The 21,226-nt window shown below is 47.4% G+C and overlaps 1 protein-coding gene across 9 annotated transcripts in view; it reads left to right on the forward strand.

The window, feature by feature from the left end:
• Window positions 1-21,226, forward strand: part of FRMD4A (FERM domain containing 4A) — a 356,772-nt gene that overhangs the window by 331,793 nt on the left and 3,753 nt on the right. For 8 of the 9 annotated variants that reach the window (XM_021531010.2, XM_077783672.1, XM_021531005.2 and 5 more), the window contains 8 exons: window positions 3,332-3,465; window positions 6,809-6,931; window positions 10,037-10,265; window positions 11,401-11,457; window positions 11,918-12,155; window positions 12,571-12,735; window positions 14,422-15,281; window positions 17,678-17,774. In XM_021531010.2, coding sequence (XP_021386685.1) covers window positions 3,332-3,465; window positions 6,809-6,931; window positions 10,037-10,265; window positions 11,401-11,457; window positions 11,918-12,155; window positions 12,571-12,735; window positions 14,422-15,281; window positions 17,678-17,774 — 1,903 coding nt within the window. Of the gene's footprint in view, window positions 1-3,331; window positions 3,466-6,808; window positions 6,932-10,036; window positions 10,266-11,400; window positions 11,458-11,917; window positions 12,156-12,570; window positions 12,736-14,421; window positions 15,282-17,677; window positions 17,775-19,547; window positions 19,620-21,226 lie in introns of all 9 variants that reach the window. The other variant, XM_021531011.2, reaches the window with a different exon arrangement.

Below are 21,226 nucleotides of genomic sequence, written 5' to 3' on the forward strand. Positions count from 1 at the left end.
ACTTGACCAGATCCTTCAGGGGTGTGATCCATGTGCTGCAAGTCCCCTTCAACATCACAGACTGTCCTGGCCTCACCAGTATGGAAGTGAGCAGAACCCAGCCCGTTAGCACTGGTGAAGTTCAGCCATGAATTCTGCTGGAGAAGGAGTTGGACAGGGAGGACCATGTTCCCCCTGCATTTCTCAGCTCATTTTTTTCTGAATGTCAGTGGATGAAGAAATTGCCCAGAGAGGCCATGTGGGTATCAGAAGATAAGTGCTGTTTCCACAAACTAGTAGGGCATTAAGTGGACATTTAGGTCACCAAGGCCTGTGTCCCTTCCTCTGTGCTAAGAAAGAAAGGGCACATACACATAAAACCAATCCCTAGTTCAGCAGGTTCCTCCTGAGAGAAGGCCCTGTGTCTGCTACCTGTTGTATTTTCACAACCCTTTTTGTTTTAGGGATATCAAATGGTTCTGGAGAAGTATGTGTTAAAATGCAGTTTGGTAAATCCTTGCATTGCAAAAGGGAAGGAGGCTGAAAAATAATCTTCACAAAAAGGTTCAAATGCTGTATAGGAAAATTGTATATTTCAGCAACACTTCTCCCATTTACTCATTAGGAATTAACCCTAACTGTGAGAGATAAAACACCTGAGAAAGCCTCCCAGTGAACCCTTTCTGTTGCAGCAGGAGCCTCTGGTGTTAGGACTGATCTCTAAGGACTGATTTTTCTCTCTTGGTGATCCCCTTTGGAAGGCACTAGGCAGCCATGACTCAGTGACCATATCTAATAAGGCTGATTTAAGGTAGTAGCTGCTTGATTGGTTTGATTTGTGCTGGTCTTTGTTTATTTCTTGGTTGTTTTTATGGTATTTTGATTTGTCCTGACATTTTTGGGTCAATTGCCACTGGGTTTAGAAGTGGATCTCTGATCACAGCTTTATTCAAGGTAGGACTGATACATATTTATAAATAAAGAGCCTCTAAAGGAAGCCATAAGCACCCAGCACTACAAAGCATTGTTCTCTGCTCATTTACAGTCATCTCATACAGTGGTTCTCTTGACTGATCAAGTTTCCATTTGCTTTTCACCCATGAGAACAAGCAGAGAATGCAGCCAATAAAAATCTAATAATAGACTGTAAAATAATTCAGCTTTTAAATAAAAATTCAAAAGCAAACATTAGTGCCAGCGAGTGAATGACTTTGGTTTTAGCAGTAATCCCATTGCTTCACTCAGAATGTGATAGCACACTTCCAGGTCCCCTCCAGTTCCTTTGGGAGCAGTGAAAAAGATGGCAAAATGGGCACGCAATGGACAAAATGCACCAGTTATGTCAGGGTGAGACCAGCATGGTTCTCACACAGGGAAAGCACAGCTGGAGCAGATGCTGGGAGCTGTCTGGGCTTGTTTGGGTCCCTACCAGCTCAGCCTTTTGGCTTTCCTTCTTGTGGGTGTACCCCAAATCAGCACTGGGGTCTGGCCAGGCTGTTCATATGCTTGTAAATGTTTCTGTGTAGCTACTGTGGCAACCCACACAGCAAAAAGGAATAGCTTTTAGAAATAAATCTGAGGCTGGTATGGAGGTATGGAGCAGACAGAGGAAGGAAAGGGGAAGAGCAGTTGAAAGGAAAACATAGGTCATTAAAGTTGTCAGAGAAGAAAAAAATAAAAAGGTTCAAAACATCTGCTGGAATCATGAGCAACTTTTTACCAGGTCTCGGCAATTTGTTGACAAGTCCATGAAAAAATTCAGCAGTTCAGTTTTGCTAGTAACTGTTCACCAGGGTTGCTATTAAGAATTACTAAGTGCTGGAGAGGAGTTTCCCTGCCAGTGCAAATACAGGGCTCCTCTACAAGGTCCCATCAAGTTCTTCCAGCACAGACATGTCTGCAGAGTTCAGTTTTGTTGCTTTACGTGGGCAAACACAAATAAAACAAGGATGACTACAGCAATTACACAAGCATCTTACTGTGAGGTTCTCCTCCTTGGTCTGATAATGCTCAACCTGTCTGACCTTTAGAGAGATCTCTTCTACCACCCCCACTTCAGGACAGCCCAGTAAAAGGTGTAAGGAAGCAGAGTGGTGTTTCATTGAATAAATGCCAGCTATCTTCCTTCATGAAAACTGTGGAAAATACTGGTGGAAAAGATCTGTGAGATTCTCTGCTCTCCCTGAGCCAATGCAGAACTGTTTTGTGGCAATTTTTGCCTAAATCCCCTTTTAATTTAGCTTTAATGGTCTGCTGGAATAGTAGCCATGAAAGATGAAGCTGGAAGCACAAATTTCACTGTTTTGCTGCCAAAATAAAGAATTGTTCCCAGATTCCTTCCAAAGCTCTGCGAAATAACAGCTTTTTCTACCTCCTTGGGCTGAGTGTTTTCACTGAATGCTTGGAGGCCCCTCTAACCCCCATCTGATGACAGGTGCACAGAAAACTGCATGTAGCATCCTGTTGTATCTGACTCCTGCAGATAATAAAGGTCTGCTTGCTCTGTGCCATTGCTGAGGAGAAACTGCTGTAAAAAAAGTGTTTCTGTTGTTACACCAGCAGCAAAAGGAGGGATAAGAATATCCATCCTTTATTGTGTGGGAGGGAAACATAGTGACAAAGGATGAGGTTACTTCATCAAGAAGTTCCCCTGAAGAGCTGAAATTACAAATCTTGTTATGACATCTCAGTAGCAGTCTGACTTAATGCGCAGACCTACTACAGTGGGAGTTGCTGGTAATTGCCACTTGAAAAGCCAAGCCATTTGGACATGCAGTTAAATATCTCGACCTACATCTTCACAAGAAACAGCTACTATCCCAGAAGGAGTTATAGTTGGGATTTTTTGGTGTATTTTACAGGAATCTTGCTAGGTAATTTTGTTCCATTACAGCTTTCCATAGAACAGGCCCTGTAAGTGGATTGAATTACATGTTTGCTACTGGGATAATTGCTGTTCTTAAGAAGCAGGCTGTATTGTCAAATGGGTTCTCCTAGACTTAATTTCCAAAAAATGCATCTCCAGGGTTTTGTAAACTGTACTTTGCCATTGGGAGCCTTCATGGGAATTGTATGTGGGTTTCCTCTAAGATCTTTAGATGAATAATTTTGCTGCTTTTATTTTTCCAGATAATGGTTACAAATGTCTTTATGTGCTCCACTGTCAAATCTCTGACTGTTAGCTTAAACATTAAGGATTTGCTGTAAACAAACGCGCCTGGGTAACACCTGCTTCGTGTCATAGTCCAACTTCTTTTTGGAAGGGCTGCATCCAGGCTTTGGTAAAATTACAGGCACTCCAGATGTGTATTCTGCTGTCAGCTGGCCTAGTGAAATCATTGTTTATTGACAGGTTCCCAAGAGTCAGACAGTTCTCAGTCTGCCAAGAAAGACATGCTGGCTGCGCTGAAGTCCAGGCAAGAAGCTTTGGAAGAGACACTGCGCCAGCGCTTGGAAGAGCTGAAGAAGCTGTGCCTGCGGGAAGCGGTAGGCAGCGGGCACGTTATCACCTGGAACACTTGGTGTCTCAGTTTGTTACAGCTCCTTGTGTGGAGGTGGGGTGGGGTCAGGAGATGAGATTCCTTCCACAGTCACCTCTTACAAAACCCACTGTACGATGGCCTCAGGGTGACCCAGCTGTTTCAACCCCAGATTGCAAAGTCCAGGGCTTTTTTCTCACAGAGAAGGGCACCCCACATTAGCTGGGTACCCCGTTGCCTTGGGACAAGGAGGGTGCTCAGCAATCATCTTTGAAATTGTGAATAAATTGCATTAAGCCAGGCTTCTTGCTAACTTTAATAAGAATATTCTGCTATTTAAATGCCATAGGAAGGCTGTTCTATGTGCTGATCATCACTTCTGAGAGAATTTTTACTCCATAAGCAAAAGCAACCCCGAGGCTGGCTCACTTTCTTCTTGGAGCAGGCCCAGCTTTACCTGCTTTTCTTCTCCAAGCATGCTCTGCCATACAGCACACAAGGTCTTATCTGCTCCATGTAGATTGCCTTCATCCAGTCAACTCTGGCACTGCTGGAAAGGAATGCCAGTGTGGTGGCAGACCTTGCAAAGAGGAAACACTGTGCTCATCCCAGGTCAGGCAGGACAGCTCAGGAACTCATAACCTACCCACTCACCTGCCAGCTCATTTTGGTGTACATAGGAGGCCATTTAGTGATCAATTTAATGTTTGGGGAAATCACAGCTCTGCTGCAGCTGTGTGTGGAGATTAGCAGCAGTGTACTCAGGTCATTCGGCAATCCTTCCATGTTTACCAGCCCTGTGTATCTGATTTTAATAACAAATTGTGACATGTAACACAACAGGAAGCCAGCTGCAGACAGTGGCACAGACATCTTCCAGTTCTTTCTTAATATTTGATGTGTATCTACCTTTTGACAAAAATAGGAGAAATGGGTCACTGATTCACATCTCATCACTTTGTTTCAATTAATGTATGGTTGTAATGCCTGAAAGAACAAGTTGGGGAAAATACCTCTCAACAAAGAACACCAGCAGAAATCTCTGCTGCCCCTGTTCCCATTCTTTACTCCGTGGGAGAAATCCCTTCCAACCTGAGAAGTCCTGGTTGATTTCAGCAAACAATTTGTGCTGTGAGAAAGGTCACAGGATCAGATCCAATCTCTAAGTCCATTGAGCTGAGGTCATCCACAGGAAAAAATCACAGCTCTTCAGGGGCTGACAGTCAAGGTCTGGAGGCTCTGCTTGGCCCAGAGGAATTTACTACCCTAAGCTAACCCTGCCTGACTGCTGATGACTAATCCTTGCAGCAGCACCGGATGCAGGGGAAGATGTGCTTGTGCCACAGCTGCAGGAGCTCACAGTCCAGTGCATTCCCTTTAACCCAGCCCTGTTTTTGGTACAGCCTCAGGCACTTCAGAAGCAACCAGGATGCAGGCAAAAGCTCCCACTGGAGCAGGGAGCTGAGGATGAGGAGCAATAACTCCTTAATGTGCTGTGGCAAGGCTGGCCAGAAGCCATCTGTCAACACATTAATAGCTGGTAGAAAGTGCTCGTGCTTTCCAGAGGTGATTTGAGAGAGGCAGGTAATGGACATTTGGAATCTGACCCCATCTTGCAGCCCTACAGCTCATCCATCAGCAGCTGGTAGTTGAAAGCTTCCTCTCAGGCTGCCCTTCATCCTTTCTGCTTTGGCATGGGAATGGCCAAAACAGACGAAGAAGGTGGCAAACCAGGAGCCAAAAAAGAGTTAATAAGTGGGGCATAATTAAGAAAGCATGGCCAGAACCATTCATATTGCTGGCATCAGATTACTTTGGGCCATCACTACTCCAGTTACTTATTAATTTGGATTACATTTCATGATCGTGCCTTTGAATACTTTTTAGCTTGTGGAGGCAGCATGGTAGCCCACATTCATTTTGTTCTGCTCTGATCTTAACAGATTTTACAGAAGATTAACTCTTTACCCACTGCCCTGCTTCATATCATGTTAGAAGTTATAAAGAAAATATCCCTGTTGCCCTTAGGATACAGGAATCTGTGTCTCAGTGCAGTGCTTAGAGCCACATCTCAGTACAAGGAACACATTTTAAAAGAAAAACTGAAATAACCCCACAGGGCTGGAGGGGCAATGCAGAGTGGGACTCTGAGACATTGCAGCCATACCTCTCGCAATAGGGGACTGTGCATGTCAACACAGAGCTCTGCTGCAAACCCATTTTGCTGGGAATTGCTTAAAGGGAAGATTTGAAAAGGCAAGGTTCTTGTTTCCTAGTGACCTGAAAAGAGTAGAAAGAAAAACCCCATTAGGGGGTGGGGGAGAGGCCAGGGCAGGCAGGGATATTGGGCTGTGCACCCACACTCGCATTAAGGTCAGCTGCTGTTCTTTGGGATTCAGATGATTTAGGTTACTCTGCCAGCTGGATCCTCTCAACACTGATGCTAAGGAACACAAAAGCCTTTTGTCCTTCATGGGCAGACTTTTGAGTACAAGGAGTCTGGGCTGTGCTGTGCTGGTAGTCAGGCTTCTGCCTTTTTCTCTAGGCAGTTCAATGCCTCTAGTTCAGATATGTGTGCCTGTATTGTGTAGCCTGGGGGAAAAAACCCACAGCATTTACATCAGTAGTGGTGCTGCTTCCTGTTGTCCACGTATTCTGAAATTCTGTGAGGTTTGCTTCAGATTTTGAACTTATCTTTGCAAATAACCCCATCAGTCTGACAGAATATCAGCTAATAATTGCTCCAAAGCTGCCCATGACATCATTGGGGTTTGGAAAGCATTCTAATACATGAAGTGTTATCAGACAGGTAATGAGGTACCAGGCAGTGCTTTTAGTGACCATTTCCATTGCATTCCTCTCAGACACATCATGAATCAGGTGGGAATGTTTTTCTGTGCAGGTCATAACCTGCATGGCTGTTATTTACCATTGCAGCTTTCTGACTCAGCAGACCTGCATTCTGCAGGAAGGCTCTTGGGTCTGCTCACCCCTCTCGGAAGCCACTCAGCAGATAGGAGCTCTTGGTTCCTGCTCACCCTGCAGCAGAGGTGAAAGCTTGTGTGCTGCAAGCCTGCTCAGCCTCAGGCCCTGACACCCTAGGGATGGGCACCACTTACAGACCTGCCCAGGGCAGGCCACAAAGATCTGTATTCATGCAGAGCTTAGAGAAGAGGTCCCCACCCTCAGTGCTGGGTTCTGTGTTTGCAGGGCTGGGTGCTGTTTATCAGCTGGCTGAACTGGATATGTTGTTAATGAATACATGTCATTTTAGGGTCACACAGGAGTGGTGGTGTGCTTTGCTGTGCTGCAGGATTTCCCAGATCACTAACAGCATTTTCTGCTTACAGGAGCTCACAGGAAAGCTGCCACGAGAATACCCCCTGGATCCTGGGGAGGAGCCACCTATTGTAAGGAGAAGAATAGGAACTGCCTTTAAACTGGATGAGCAGAAAATCCTGCCTAAGGGAGAGGTGAGGCTGTGCCCTTCCTTTCCAGACCAGTGTCCCCACCTCAGGTCTCAAAGATGTCCACTGAGCATCACACAGGAGCCATCAGTCCCGTGGTCATTTTTGTTTTAAATTACTATAATTGGTCACAGTGATTTGGGGTTTGTTATATCCAGCAAAATAGGAAAGCAGTGGGAGAGTTAGGGACTTTACTTTATGCTCAGAATAAAGGTGAAATGATTAAGGTTCAGCCCTTGCTTTTCTGGAGGTAACAGAAATAGCCTGAGTGACCAACAGGACCATGGCAGTGCAAGTGCTCTGGTTACAAAGTGCAGTGATTTGTGTGAGCAGGGAGCATATCAGGAGCCCCCCAAGCCATCTGAGCCCTGCTTTTGCCTGTCTTGTTTTTGCAATCAGACATTTGCTTTCCACTCCAGTAGCAATCTAAATTCTGACCCCCTCTAGAAAAGCATCACCATTATCCATCTCAGCCCTGCCACAGCGAGATAAAAGCATTTTGCTCCCCAGTCCTTAAACAAAAGAGCCTTCATCCCTACCTATGGGGAGCTGGAGTTACATTTTTCTAAGTTTGCCAGGGAGTGTTTGTTCCCTTCGTTGCTCCCACAATGTGCTGGGTCAGTGCTCTGAACCGTGGCTGTGAAAACAGGCCTGCAGCAGCTGTAAGGCAGGACCAGATTCACAGAACAACTATTGTCTGTGGAGGCACATTTGTCTCAAGACACTTGTGTATATTCCAGTCTTGAGTTTCCTTTTTATTTTTGTAGGAGGAGAGACTGAAACTGGTGTGACTGTGTGGTTTGAGGTTCAGTTCAGCCAGGGAATTAACTGTTTGTCGTTTTGCTGGCATTTTCCTTCTGCTGAAAAAATAAACAGCTGGAGCTCTTTAGTTGTGTTCTCAATGGAGCCTGGGAGAGGAATTCCACCACAGTCAAATATTCATGAACTAGCACATTTAATTAAGCTTTTCAAAGGGAAACATGTCTTAGCTGAATTACTCCTAAAACCCCTGCAGTCTGTTGGCTGCTCAGTTATAACCTGATCTCCAGCTTCCCCAGCTCCTGTTGCTACAGGGCAGCTTTTGGGGCCGGTGGGTGAGGAATCTCCTTACTCCAGTGGCAGAATTAGGTGTGGAGAGCAGGGAGGTAAAGCAGCTCCTCCCCAGTGCAGGCTCTGCCTTCTAGCACCAGCAATCCAAACACGCTGACTCAGCTTTTCTCTACCTCTCTCTTCGTCTGTCAAATTTTAAGGCTGTGTTGAAAACCATAAATTTCTGTTCTCGAAGAATGATGTTGAGCTGTGTTTGGCTGCCAGTTTGAAAGCATTTAGGAAGGCTAGCAATGGTTTTCATGCACTTTTCAGTAAGTGCAAACACTGGAAAATCAATTTTTTAAAAAGGTGAAATATTCCCTCAACCACACAATTCAGGACTGAAATTACTAGCTGTGACAAGGACCTGAAGCAAGGCACTTCCATCTGAAGGCAGATGATAGCTTTCATTTCCTATGGCTTTATTTATAGGGGCCTCACTGGAGGAAAATAGACAATTATGTACAGGAGGAAAATTAATATCTTTTTCCTAGGATATACTGAATGATTTAGAGCTGAATCTGTGAAGGTCTGAAATGACAGCCCTCACATCAAGCTCACCATATCTTTAGCAAGACCTTTGTCAAGACTTGCAGGGAAGGGTCCTGGTTTTTTTCTTGGTAATCACCTTTACCTGGTCTATAATTCCTGACTCTGAGAAGGCTTTTACCAAAAGATAATGACTCAGATTCCAGGCCTTAAAACCCCATCATGTCAAGTTCACTTTTAATAAGTGTGGCACTAATAGAGTTTATAAAGTCTTCAAAGCAAAAAGGGATCTGTTGAAGAGACAGAAGGTGGGTTCATTCTTCAGTGAAGTTTGGGAAATGATAATTACAGTTTTAAGGCAATGCTGAGTCACCACTGATAGCAAAAGTATATTTTTTAAGCCAGAGGCCCAGAATAAAACTTCGGAGAGCTCCTTCAGACTGATTAAATCCCACAGCATCAGCTCTTACACTGCTGCTGAACAAAGAGAGGATTTGAACTTGCATAATGGGGATCTCCAGGAATATGACTGTCTCACCACTGACTAAAAGTAGAAAAATTTGGTTTTTTGGTTTTTTGTTTTTTTTTTTTAATTTGCAGTGTACTGGGTTCCTCTTTCTGGCAGACTAATACCATTGAGCTGAGGGAGGTAGCCAGATCCATTGCAGATTAGCAAGGCCCTTTGAAGCTCACAGCCTGGGGTCCTTGTGCAGACTGGGAAGCTCTCTATCAGCTTATGCTTTGGCATAAGCTGTCCTAAGTCCCTTGACTTTGGAGGATAACCAAAAATGCATAGGTAGCTTTCAGAGTACACCTGATTGTATTTAAAAACTCAGCTGAGGCCCTGCAAGGGCTAACTCTGAGGGCACTGGTTCTTTCTGGCATACAGAGAGCTTGCTGTCACACACTGCAGGCTGTGAGAGGCGGTAACTCGAGGAGACAATTTTCTGGTGCCATCAGTTGCAGCAGCCCATAATTACTTCAGCTCATATTCACCCCTGGAGTTTGACAGCCATACACTGGGGAGGACTTCATCCATTTTTGCCCTGTTTTATCCCAATGTGTTTGGTGGGGGTGAAGCAAACCTGTCTAGGAGGTTAAAGCTGTGGCTTTGCGTCAATACATAGCAGTGAAATCAAATGGGGCTTAAATGTGGAGATAGAAAACAGGGAGAAGGAGCAGGTGGGAGGCAGGTATAACCCAGAGATGGGTGTAAAAGAATGAATGTCTAGTAGAGCACCATTGAATTTGGCCATGTTGAACTGCATGAAAAGTCAAACAGCACGTCAGGGTTAGGGCTGGAGCACCCTTGTGTGGGTCATCCCTTCCACCAGCTGTGCTTCCAAGCACTTTTGAGAACAGGTGAAGGCAAGATGGGTACACTCAGAGAGGCCCTGAGGGCAGCAGCATGTCTGTGGATGCTTTGCTCATGGAGAGCCTTTGTTGGAGGCCACTGGTAAGGTTTAGGAGATCTTCCACCCAGGTGGTCTCAGAGAGTTTGGTGGTAACCAGAATCCACTCACCTTTCACCAGGAGGCAGAGCTGGAGCGCCTGGAGAGGGAATTTGCCATTCAGTCCCAGATCACAGAGGCTGCGCGGCGCCTGGCCAGCGACCCGAACGTCAGCAAAAAGCTGAAGAAGCAGAGGAAGACATCCTACCTGAATGCCCTGAAGAAACTGCAGGAGATCGAGAACGCCATCAACGAGTATCGCATCAAGTCCGGGAAGAAGCCAACGCAGAGAGCCTCCCTGATCATAGATGGTAAGTGGGACTTGGTGCCCACAGCGTCACAGAGGCCCTGTGGAGGGCAGGGAGCAAGATGCTTACCAAATTTCCCCTCCTTCCTCTTCCCTGTCCTGCCTGGAGGACGCCAGGGGTGCTGTCAGAGGGTGCTGTGCATTAGGGATGTGCTGGGTCGCAGCAAAGCTGTGTTGTGCCGTGGATGATCGGGGTGTCAGCAGAGCAGGCTGTGACTCCTTTGCTCACCTATGAAATCGCTCTCTTGGCGTCTCCTCCAGAGTGGTGCACTACAAATGTAATTAATGTTAGCAGATAGGGCTGAGCTCTCTAGCTCAAAGGCATCTGTAAAATCAAAGTGGGAGCAGTCTTACTCCTGTGTAAAAATATTTCTTTTCTTTTTATTTTTTTTAACAATGTAATTCTCAGGGCACTTTATGGTTTACTGGCTTGTTGATTGGTTTTTCATTAAATCCATAACTTTCTGCACTGGTTCTTGCTCCCTTGCTGATTTTCCCCTTTCCCTTTGACTTGCAGAGCTTTTCTCTGTGCCTTTGTGGCAGGAACTGAGATTAGAGCTCCTGTGTTTCTGACCTGGGAACCAAATTGCACCTCAGTCAGAGATAACAGACAGCCATAAGGACACAGCTGGGGGAGGCAACTCAAATATCTGCATGCCAAGGACCTGAGAGCTTTTCCTGCTGCTGCAGAGGATGCTCCAAAAACATTTCCTTGAATTCCACAGAACTTGTACTTAGTGTGAGCCTTTAGTTAGCAGCAGGATGATCATTTGAAGAAAATGGATCAAACCCAGAGTCCTTAAGGGCCAAGATGTAAATCTCAGTAAGGCACTGTGCCAGTTTGAATCCTCTGGGGATCTCAGTTCTCTGTTGTGACTCTCTTAATCCCCAATTATTGAAGAGTTAGCAGCTCCTTGAAAGGCCGCCTGCCATTGAAAGACCCAACCTGTAGCTCTGCCCTCCCAGACTTAGAGTGGGTTGAGTCAACCATTCATAGGAATATTTCCTCTTGCTCTGGGGGGAGGAAGGGTGACTGCTTAAGGCTAAGACTCAGTGGACAAAGATCATGGTGCAGTTCAGCACTCAGTCACTGCAAATCTTGGGACCATCTGACCCTTTTTGTATTTTCTTCTCTTCAGAAGGAAACATTGCCAGTGAAGACAGCTCCCTCTCAGATGCCCTTGTTCTTGAGGATGGTATGTTGGCTGCTATATGTTCTATAGAGTGGGAAGGGATGTGTGAACTCCTGACTGACACTCAAAATGGAATTACTGTTCTGTGTAATAGTCCACTGATAAATCCCAGAAGCAAAAAATGTTGGTTTCTCCTGACTCTTATCTTGTAGTCAGACATCAGGCCCAGAGCAGTGAGTATTGCTGTGGCTACTGCTCTGAATTATTTGAAAAGACAGTCCTAGAATGGCCCCTTATTTTCCTGTGAGTTTCAGTTGTTCTAATGCTTCACACACTCTTGCTGGCCATTCTCTACTAAAATGAGAGTGTCAGCCAGTGCCCTTCTGAAAGTCAGGTCTTCAGGACAGCCCTGAGCAGAGCCAGGGGAAGCAGGGCAAGGAAGCAGGCTCTGGAGGTGCAGTGGCATCTCTCGGGGCTGTGCTGCCATTGGAGGTGCCATCACCTCTCTCCCTTCTCTTCACAGAGGACTCTCAGGTCACCAGCACAATCTCCCCTCTGCAGTCCCCACACAAAGGCCTCCCGCCGCGGCCGCCGCTGCACAACCGGCCGCCCCCGCCGCAGTCGCTGGAGGGCCTCCGCCAGATGCACTTCCACCGCAGCGACTACGACAAGTCCCCCATCAAGCCCAAAATGTGGAGCGAGTCATCCCTGGATGAGCCCTACGAGAAGGTCAAGAAGCGCTCCTCGCACAGCCATTCCAGGTGAGCCGGCTCGCTTGAAGCTCCAGCACACAGATACTCCCTGCTTTCAGGAGGGACAGGTGGGAGGCCTTTCAAGATTTAGAGTTGTCCCTTACTAAAAGGAGACTTTTGGCCAATAGGCAGGTCATAAAAACAGGCTACAGCCACATGATTGCTGTTTGGTATCTCAGTGTTATTTTACAAAACATTTAGAAGGGTAGGATGGTGGATCATCCGAGGGTTTTGACAGGACTTGGCCTTGACCTCTGGCACTGTAGAAGCACAAGTGTTGGGACGCAAGCTCAGAACAGCATCTGACCCAACTCCCACTCACCCCTGCAAGATCCCAGGCATGTGCCTGAGATCTGGAAGGATGCGTGGGAGCCACTTGCCTAAATTCCTGTGGGAGAGCTGAAGCAGGGTGTTTCCTCTGCAGCAGTCACAAGCGGTTCCCCAGCACCGGGAGCTGTGCCGAGGCAGGAGGGAGCAGCTCGCTGCAGAACAGCCCCATCAGGAGCCTTCCCCACTGGAATTCCCAGTCCAGCATGCCATCGACGCCGGATCTACGGGTACGCAGTCCGCACTACGTCCACTCCACGCGGTAAGTCTTCCTGGCTCCAGCCTCACCTTGCTTATCCTGAAATAAATTTGCCTTGCTTTATCCTTCCCTCAGGGTATGAATTAATTCCCAGTTCAGGAAAGGGCACAAGCCAGTCCTGTTCATGTAAGAGGTTCATGTGCTCATGCCAGTAGAGAATTGCTCCTGAAGTGACATCCTGAAATCCCTTCAGATAAACATGATTCTGCCCCTCCTCCCTCCCCTGAAGTGATCGAGCTTTTCTTCTGGTGGGACCTTTCATCTCAGACTGTTTGTAGGCTCTACAAGCCACTTTTAAAATGCATGTGGTGCTACTGCTAAGTTTTGCAGTGAATTCCTCCATGGATCCAGCTGGAGAGAACATGTTGCTTCCCATCTGATTCAAAATGTTGAATAGTGTTAATTTTCCCTCATGGATAAAATGTTTGCACTTGTGGGATGTTAGGTGGAGGTCAAGAGCCTGTAGAAAGCAATCCGGGTGGCAGTGGAACTTAGCCCAGGGTTGGCAGAGGAAGGAGCTGAAGTGTGTAAGGGAGGTGATTTGATGTGTGGGGCCAAACTTGACTGTGATTTTCAGCAGGATTTTTACAAACTGTTCAGCTTCATTGCTCTTTTGCTTTTGTGACAAGTGCCATGGACACTGCAGGGAGCAGAACTGATCCAGAGCTGTGTTCTGGTGTGTGTCCTGCCCTAAGGGGAAGTGCTACCATCATTTATCTCAGAATAAATCAAGAGTTATGCCAACACATCAGCCTCAGGCAGAGACAATACAAGGCATTAAAGCTCTGGGTTAAATTTGTTACAAACTTTTGGCTGAGGGTCCCTTTCAGTGGTGCAATGTCTGTTAACACTGGAGCCAAGCTGTATGAGAAATGAGCCTGGCACAAGGCTTGAAAAGTGGCCTCAACTGAGTAGGGGATATTTGGGTGTTTGAAACAACCACTGCTCAGTCTGTAGCTCATTCATGAGCTGCATGCCCTGGCCTTAGCCATCCATCATGTAGATGTTTTCTGCTTCTTGAATGGATGGGTGGAGCTATTCAAACAGCTGGGGTGAATAGAGACCTCCCAGACTTGGCCATGAATCAAGACTTTTAAACTGTGATTTGGGGTGGTTGCCTGAAGGGCTGTCACCAGTGAGAGTCCCACATGCACTACCCGTGGCTGGGCCCCAGCAGCACCAAGCTGCTTGACAAGGGGTGACTTTTTCAATGACCAGTGGAGAAATCACAACGTTCAGGGCTAAGTATGGGCAGTCTGTCTGTCTGTCTCTTATCAGGTAGATTGTACCCATGCAGGACTTTCATGAGCCACGTGCAAGGGAATCTCACCACCTCTGTGAGGTGCCAAGGCTTAAGGCTCCCAAGCTTTACCCTTCAGGCTGGGCTTTTCCTAGAGTGGCATGCCACAGAAGAACTGGATTGGGCAGGGGCTTATGTCCCTCATGGTGCTCCAGATTGAATATCACCAGGATATCTCCAAGAACTGGAGAGGAACAGGAACAGGACCAAATCAGCTCAAGCCCTGCAGCAGGGAAGCAGATTGCATGCAGGCAGCAGCTCCAAGAAGTGCTAGAAGGGTTCAGGTTTTCCAATGCCCTTGGATTCCTTTGGTGGCTGTGTGTACAGACAGGGATGGGGAATGATTCAACCTGTTGACTTACAGCCTGCTTTTTTCCTGGTACCTGCAGGTCAGTAGATATCAGTCCAACCAGACTGCACAGCTTAGCTCAGCACTTTAGACACCGGAGCTCCAGTTTGGAGTCACAAGGAAAGCTCCTCGGCTCAGAAAATGAGACAGGGAGCCCTGATTTCTACACCCCAAGGACTCGTAGCAGTAATGGCTCTGACCCCATGGACGACTGCTCTTCCTGCACCAGCCATTCCAGCTCGGAGCACTACTACCCTGCTCAGATGAACCCCAACTACTCCACCCTGGCAGAGGATTCCCCATCAAAAGCCAGAGAACGGCAGAGGCAAAGGCACAAATCAGCAGGCAACCTGGTCTCTTCCAATTCAGGGAGCATGCCCAACCTGGCTGCAAGGAACGGGACAGGACACCACCGTGTCTACCTGCACAGCCAGAGCCAACCCTCCTCCCAGTACAGGATCAAAGAATATCCCCTGTACATCGAGGGCAGCTCCACACCCGTGGTGGTGCGGAGCTTGGAGAACGACCAGGAGGGACACTACAGCGTGAAAGCACAATTCAAAACCTCCAACTCCTACACAGCGGGGGGAATGTTTAAGGAGAACTGGCATGGGGATGAAGTGGACTCGGTCAGGCTCACCCCATCCCGCTCCCAGATCATAAGGACTCCATCTCTGGGCAGGGAGGGCCATGAGAAGGGCTCGGGTAGGACTGCGGTGTCGGACGAGCTGCGGCTCTGGTACCAGCGGTCCACGGCCTCCCACAAGGAGCACAGCCGCCTCTCGCACACGAGCTCCACCTCCTCGGACAGCAGCTCCCAGTACAGCACATCTTCTCAAAGCACCTTTGTGGCACACAGCCGGGTCACAAGAATGCCTCAGATGTGTAAAGCAACATCAGGTGAGAGCCAGGCCAGGCAGGGGGGCGGGAGGGATGGGAGCCTCATTCAGCCCCGGATCTATGCCAGGTGTTACACCCCAGCTGGAGGGCAATGCCAGAACACAGCACGTTATCTGCCCTGCACACACTGCTCACCGAGCCTGGAGGGGTAACACTGAGGGGCAAGCCTTGTCCAAGACATTCATCAGTGGGAATGTTTGGAAACATCCATGGAAATCATCACTTCTCACTTTTGAGCCCATCTCATGATAGGCTCAAAAGACAGGGAGGGACCAAAGCCCTGCTATTGCCAGGTCTTTCCTCGGAGTGCAGTTGGGTTTTAGGTGATGGCACTAGAGGCTGAAGGTGACAAAGCTACGGGAGCATCACTATCCATAATCACAGCAAGGGGAGCAATGAGGCAAGCAGGGGTTCAGCACAGACTAGGAGAATATATGTACTCAGTGAAACACTAAAAGTATGAGAAAGGTTAAGTGGGGCATCCCAGCCACTCCACCCCCCACAAAAATGTTTGAGCTATGACATCTTTGTGCACTGCTGAGACTTGATTTTCCCATGCAGCTCCAATAACTCTGTTGATAATACCCTGAAATTCAGAGTGCTGAAGTTTGTGCAGTATTTTGCCTCTGTGTTATGTGCAGAGCATTGCTGTTAATGTTAAACACATCTGTTGTGTATACCTCTGTGCTGTTAATATTAAATGGTAAGAAAATAGTCCAATTCATTACACTGAAAAGGAAGGCTACAATGTGTGTGAAACAGTCCAAGGTTAAATATTTACTAGCCATCAGTCACTCCTTGTCCAGCCAGTGTGGACAGATCAAGGACTTGCTAAAATCCTGAGCCACACACCTCAGCCTCAGCATGAGAGACACCACTGCTCCAGCTGCACTTGCCACTGCCTCCCAGGCAGACCAGTGCATTGTCCACCCATGCTGGCTGCTGGCCTTCTGCCATCCCAGCATGGTGTCCAGTCCATGGTGACCACCACGCTGGCACCATGAGGGCCCTGCACTCGCTGCCAACTCCAGTGTGGAGTCAGAGGTTCCTCGTGGGCCACCAACAGCTGCCCAAGATGGGGCTGATTCATATGTGATGCCAACACTCATAGGAATACCAGGGGTGGACCAAGACACAACTGAGTAGCTGCTAGAACCATCCTGTGTCTCCTTGTGAAAATCTGTTTTCCTCCCTTTGGTTGATTGGCATTTCTATTCTATGCCACAAGAGAAAATGCCTGAGCACTGGAAGGCTTTTGGTTAGCCTTGGAAATGGTACCAGTTCAGGAAAACAGTGGGGTTGGGAGCACATAAAGATCACTGTTGGTCAGTTCATTCCCTAACTCAGCTGAGGTTTTAAATCTAAATGTGATACCCGTGCAGCACAAGTATGTTCAGCAATCACAGCATGGCCTGACCAGTTGGCAGCATAGATTGGTTTTGTGTTCAGAGTCTGTTTCAAATCACAGCTATGGGAGGATACTGACCTTAGAAACTATCAGCTCCAGAAGGAGATTAAAATTTGGTTTTCCCTTTTGGTGTCAATTGGCAGCAGCTAAAGAATCTAACAGCAGGGAGAGGGGTGCCAGGTAGAAGCCTCCATAATTTCAGCTGATCAGTCCTAGCTGATAGGTCAGTTGGGCCTTCAAAGAGGATCAGACTTCTAGGCCTGTATTAAATTCTAGGCATGTATTACATTCAACACTGTATAGATTTGAGGAGGAAGAAAGATTAGTGAGGTGGTTTTATTTGCTGGACTCTCACCAGGTAAATTCCCCAAAGAGCCACTGCCCATTTATAGTCCAGTTTGCTTCTGTCTTTGTTCAAGTATGCTATGCCTTCCTTTGGTCCCTAATAGGACTGTGAACAAAGGCAGGCATTTTGTGCAAATCCACAGTGAAAGGAAGCTGTAGCTTTTGAAATCTTCAGAGCAGTGCATTTGTTCAGGCTCTCACCACTGCCATCCCTGGCTCCTAGGGGCACAGAGCATCTCCCACCACCCCTGGAAACAGGAGGCTGAGCCTGGCAGGCTGAGCTTCTCCAGTGCAGGACCCCTGGAGTCCAGGCAGCAGCAACCAAGTCTGTGCTGGGAAAAGTGTGACATGTCCCAGGCAGTATCAAGAGAGTATGGTGGCTGTGTTCAGCTGGAGACTGAGTGTTCCTGCAGAGCTGAGGCCAGATCCAGCCCATGATGTGCAGCAGTGTCAGCAGAAGCTGTGCTCTTGTGCCATGTTCAGGCACAGTCACCCAGGAATGGGGCGAGGTCTGTCCCAGGCTGTATTTACTCACAGCCAGACATGTTTCTGCTTGTCTGACCAGCTGATGCTTCTGAACCGCCCTGACCTTTTGTGTTCTCACCTCACCAGTCGTTTTTCTCCACCCTTGGTTGTTTTCCAGCTGCCTTACCTCACAGCCAGAGGAGCTCCACGCCGTCGAGCGAGCTTGCAGCCACGCCGCCGGGCAGCCCCCACCACATTCTCACGTGGCAGACTGGGTGAGTGTCTGTGGGGTCAGGCTAGAGAATCCACCTCACTCAGTGCCAGTGAGAAAAAGCTCCCCACACACAGGCACAGCTATGGGGAATGTTTTCCATGTGCTCCCTAGCCTACATCCACATAGAGCATTTCAAGTCTCCCACCTGTGCTGGTGTGGTGATGGAGCTCTGGTTTAGGCTGAGCAAGACATGGCTGAGTCATCCACACCCAGCACTGCTCCAAGCAGTGTCAGATCCACAAGGAAAGGAACCCTGCAGGTTCCTCCTGCTTGGACAGTCTCCTTCTTCCAGTCTTCTTCATATGTTGAAATAGCTGATGTTTCTTTTTAGCAGCCATCACACTGGCTGTTTACACCAAGACCTTGCTGAAAAGGCAAGGTTAAGTGCCTGCCATACCTGTGTGTGCAGCAACCTTATTCTTCTGCTCAGTTTTCCCCAGCAATGCGTCTGCATGACTTTCAAGGGCATCTTTTTTCAGCTACCACTAATGTGAAGGTGCTTCACCAGAGTGTGGGGGAAGCATTACATACCCATAGCCATTACTAATGTAAATACAGTAACTGGGATCTTTGGTACCTATTTACAAGGCAGGGAGTTCCAGGAGTAAATAAACACCCTTTTGCAAGCTCCCATGGGTATTCTCTAGCACTCTCTCTCCTACCATGTGAAATAAAGGTCCTGCCATGTGAAATAAAGGTCATTTCCAGATCCCATCTAACTCAGCACATCCCAGATTGTGGGATGAGATTTTGGCGAGATCAGCTAGATCTGACACTACAGTCCTCAAAATACCCTAGTCCTCTGAACAGGACTAGGAAAACAAATCTAATACCCTGAGTCATGAATTGGGACTAACTTATTAAACATTTCACTGTGCAGCCACTGGAAAATCTCCTGCTCTTTGATTACCCATGTCACCTATGACCAGGTTTGACCTCTGGTTTTACTCCAGCACCGTTTGTGACTGCACTTTAAATTGGAGATGAGGATAACCATAACCACAACCCTTTAGGATTACCTGGATTTTAAATTCACACATTTGACATCCAGTCACATATTGTCTTTGCATGTGCTTCCAGCTTTAGAACAGGAGAATGTTCTTGGTCTCATTTCACAAAATGTCAAGTGATAGCAAGATAGGCAAAATGGTACCTGCCTTTACCATACACTGCAACTTCCACTATTAAGGTTTTGAGTCTAAATTCAAATCTTAGTCTTGGTCTCCATACCAATCCTAATTCTTCTAAATATCTTGATGATGATCAGAATTAAAACTGGTGAGCAGCCAGCTGAGACATCTGTTTGGATAATCCCAGTTTTTTTTATTTTTCCATTCAAGCTGTCCTGCACCTTGCCTCTGACAGAAAAAATACTTTAAGGTAAATTCTCAGCTGGTGAAAGTGAAGCTACCTGGATTTATAGCTTAGGCCCTGCACCAACAACCAGTGCAAAAAGAATTGGAGACAAATAAACACTTGTTTTGTACCTGAGAATAGCACCCAAAATGTATGTATACAAACACGGGAGTGGATCCAGTCTGCCATTAGATGCACAACAGATTCCTCCAGTGCAGGAGCGGCTGTGCCCACCCAGCACGACTCAACAGATTGACAGTTCTCCCCAACATGTTTTTGTGTCACTAACTTTTCCTAAAGATGATTCATCAACTTGTTTCCCCACTGGATTAATAAGCTCATAACAATGTCTGTGTCACTTCTTTTCTTTAACATTTCCTCTCTCCTCTTTCCTCCTTTTTTGCTCTCCTTTGTTCAGAGAAGCAACAGACAACTCACCCACTATGGATGAGTCTCAGTCTCCAACCCACCAAAGTACTGATGAATAGAGGTATAGTAAGGGAACGTTTTGTTCTTTCCTCCTTCTGCCCCAGTCCATGAGCTCAGCTGTGTGCCCGTGTGTCTGCCAGCAAGGCTCCCTGCAGTGCTTGGGAGCATTCAAACCCTCGGTGCCTTCTCAGAGTCCTGCCTGTGGCACTTTCCCCTGTGACAGGGACTCGGGGCCAGCCCGCTCTGTGTTCCTGCTGAGGCTGAACAGGCACAGAAAGTGGGGAGGGGGGGCAACAAATCTGTGGCTCAGGAGAATTGAAAGCAGCGTGGATAGAGTGCTGTGGGAGCAGCGTGGTGGGGACACGAGCTCAGGTGGGCTCTGAGGCCCTGGCCAGAGCTTCTGGCCTCGCTCCAGCCACAGATCCATGACACCTTCCTCCTCCCTGCCTGCTGCAGAGCTGAGGCTGTTTGAGCAGAGCAGAGAGCTTCTATGGGACAAGGAGCAACCCTGGCCCCATTCCTGTGGGAAGACAGAGGGGGAAGGGTAGAGGGAACAAAAAACCCTCAGAGTATTTCTATTTTAATTAAACTGCCATTGCTGTCTGACACTCTCATTTGAATCTACAACCATTCACAGCTGGCATCTATCAAGTATTTCAAGCCCAGCTTTCTAGAGTTATCCTATAAACCTCTGCACTTCAGCACAGAGCTGGAAAACAAAAGGCTCTTTAACATGCAAATGTCGATGCCCTTGCTCAGGCTCCTCTCAGACACCAATCCCAAGGAAGCCAGGTGAAAAACAGGGCAGAGGAAGCAGGAATTGCACCAGATGTGAGATCAGTCCTGTGAGGTGGGGAGGGAATGCAGGAAGGAGTGAGAATCCCTCAATAAACAAAAAAATATGCATCTCCTGCTTTTGGCCTCAAAAGAGTCTCTAGTTTGGAAGTTGGTTCAAATCAAAGTGTGAAGGAGAGACATCAATTCTGGCTATGACTGCACAGATATAGCAGTCACTTTTCAAGAGATCCAGATTTTGACCTGTTTTCCTCTGGGAAGGAGCTCTACAGCTTAAAACAGGAGCTGACATTGGTTAGAGCACTTAATGTACATTGCAAAGAAAATTCTTATTAATTGTCTCATCTACTCAGTACAGACAAAGAAAAAGCCAGGCAGCAAAAGAAGCAGTACTTTGTCAGGAAACATAGCCCACTATGAGGACTAGGCTACTGCAACATGGTCCTTTCCACATCAGACCTGGCATGCTCTCACTAGTCCCTTCCTGGTTCATCCCTGGAAAGCCACATCACTCTGGGACTGCTCAGTGATGCACAAGTCTCTGCCCAGAGCAGAAGTGCTACAGAAAGTGCCACCACCCTCCTCCTTCAACATTCCCACTGTGTGATACAGCCCATGTCTGAGTGAGCTGCTCTAAGCACTTGCTCCTTGGAGAGCATCCCATAGAAAAACCTCTATCCCAACTTACTACTGGGCAGGACTCAGGGAGGGCAGAGGCACAGCACTGCTGCTGTACCCAGGCCAAGGGGGAGTGCAGTGGAGTCTATGATGTGAATACCCTGCATTCCTCTCCACCCATAACACAACGTTTTATGCTCATGGTTGAACTTCCCAGGAGCACTCATGTCCTAACAAAGTTTCCTTTCTCCTGCA

The sequence above is a fragment of the Lonchura striata genome, chromosome 5, assembly GCF_046129695.1.
Source record: "Lonchura striata isolate bLonStr1 chromosome 5, bLonStr1.mat, whole genome shotgun sequence".
Lineage (NCBI taxonomy): Eukaryota > Metazoa > Chordata > Aves > Passeriformes > Estrildidae > Lonchura > Lonchura striata.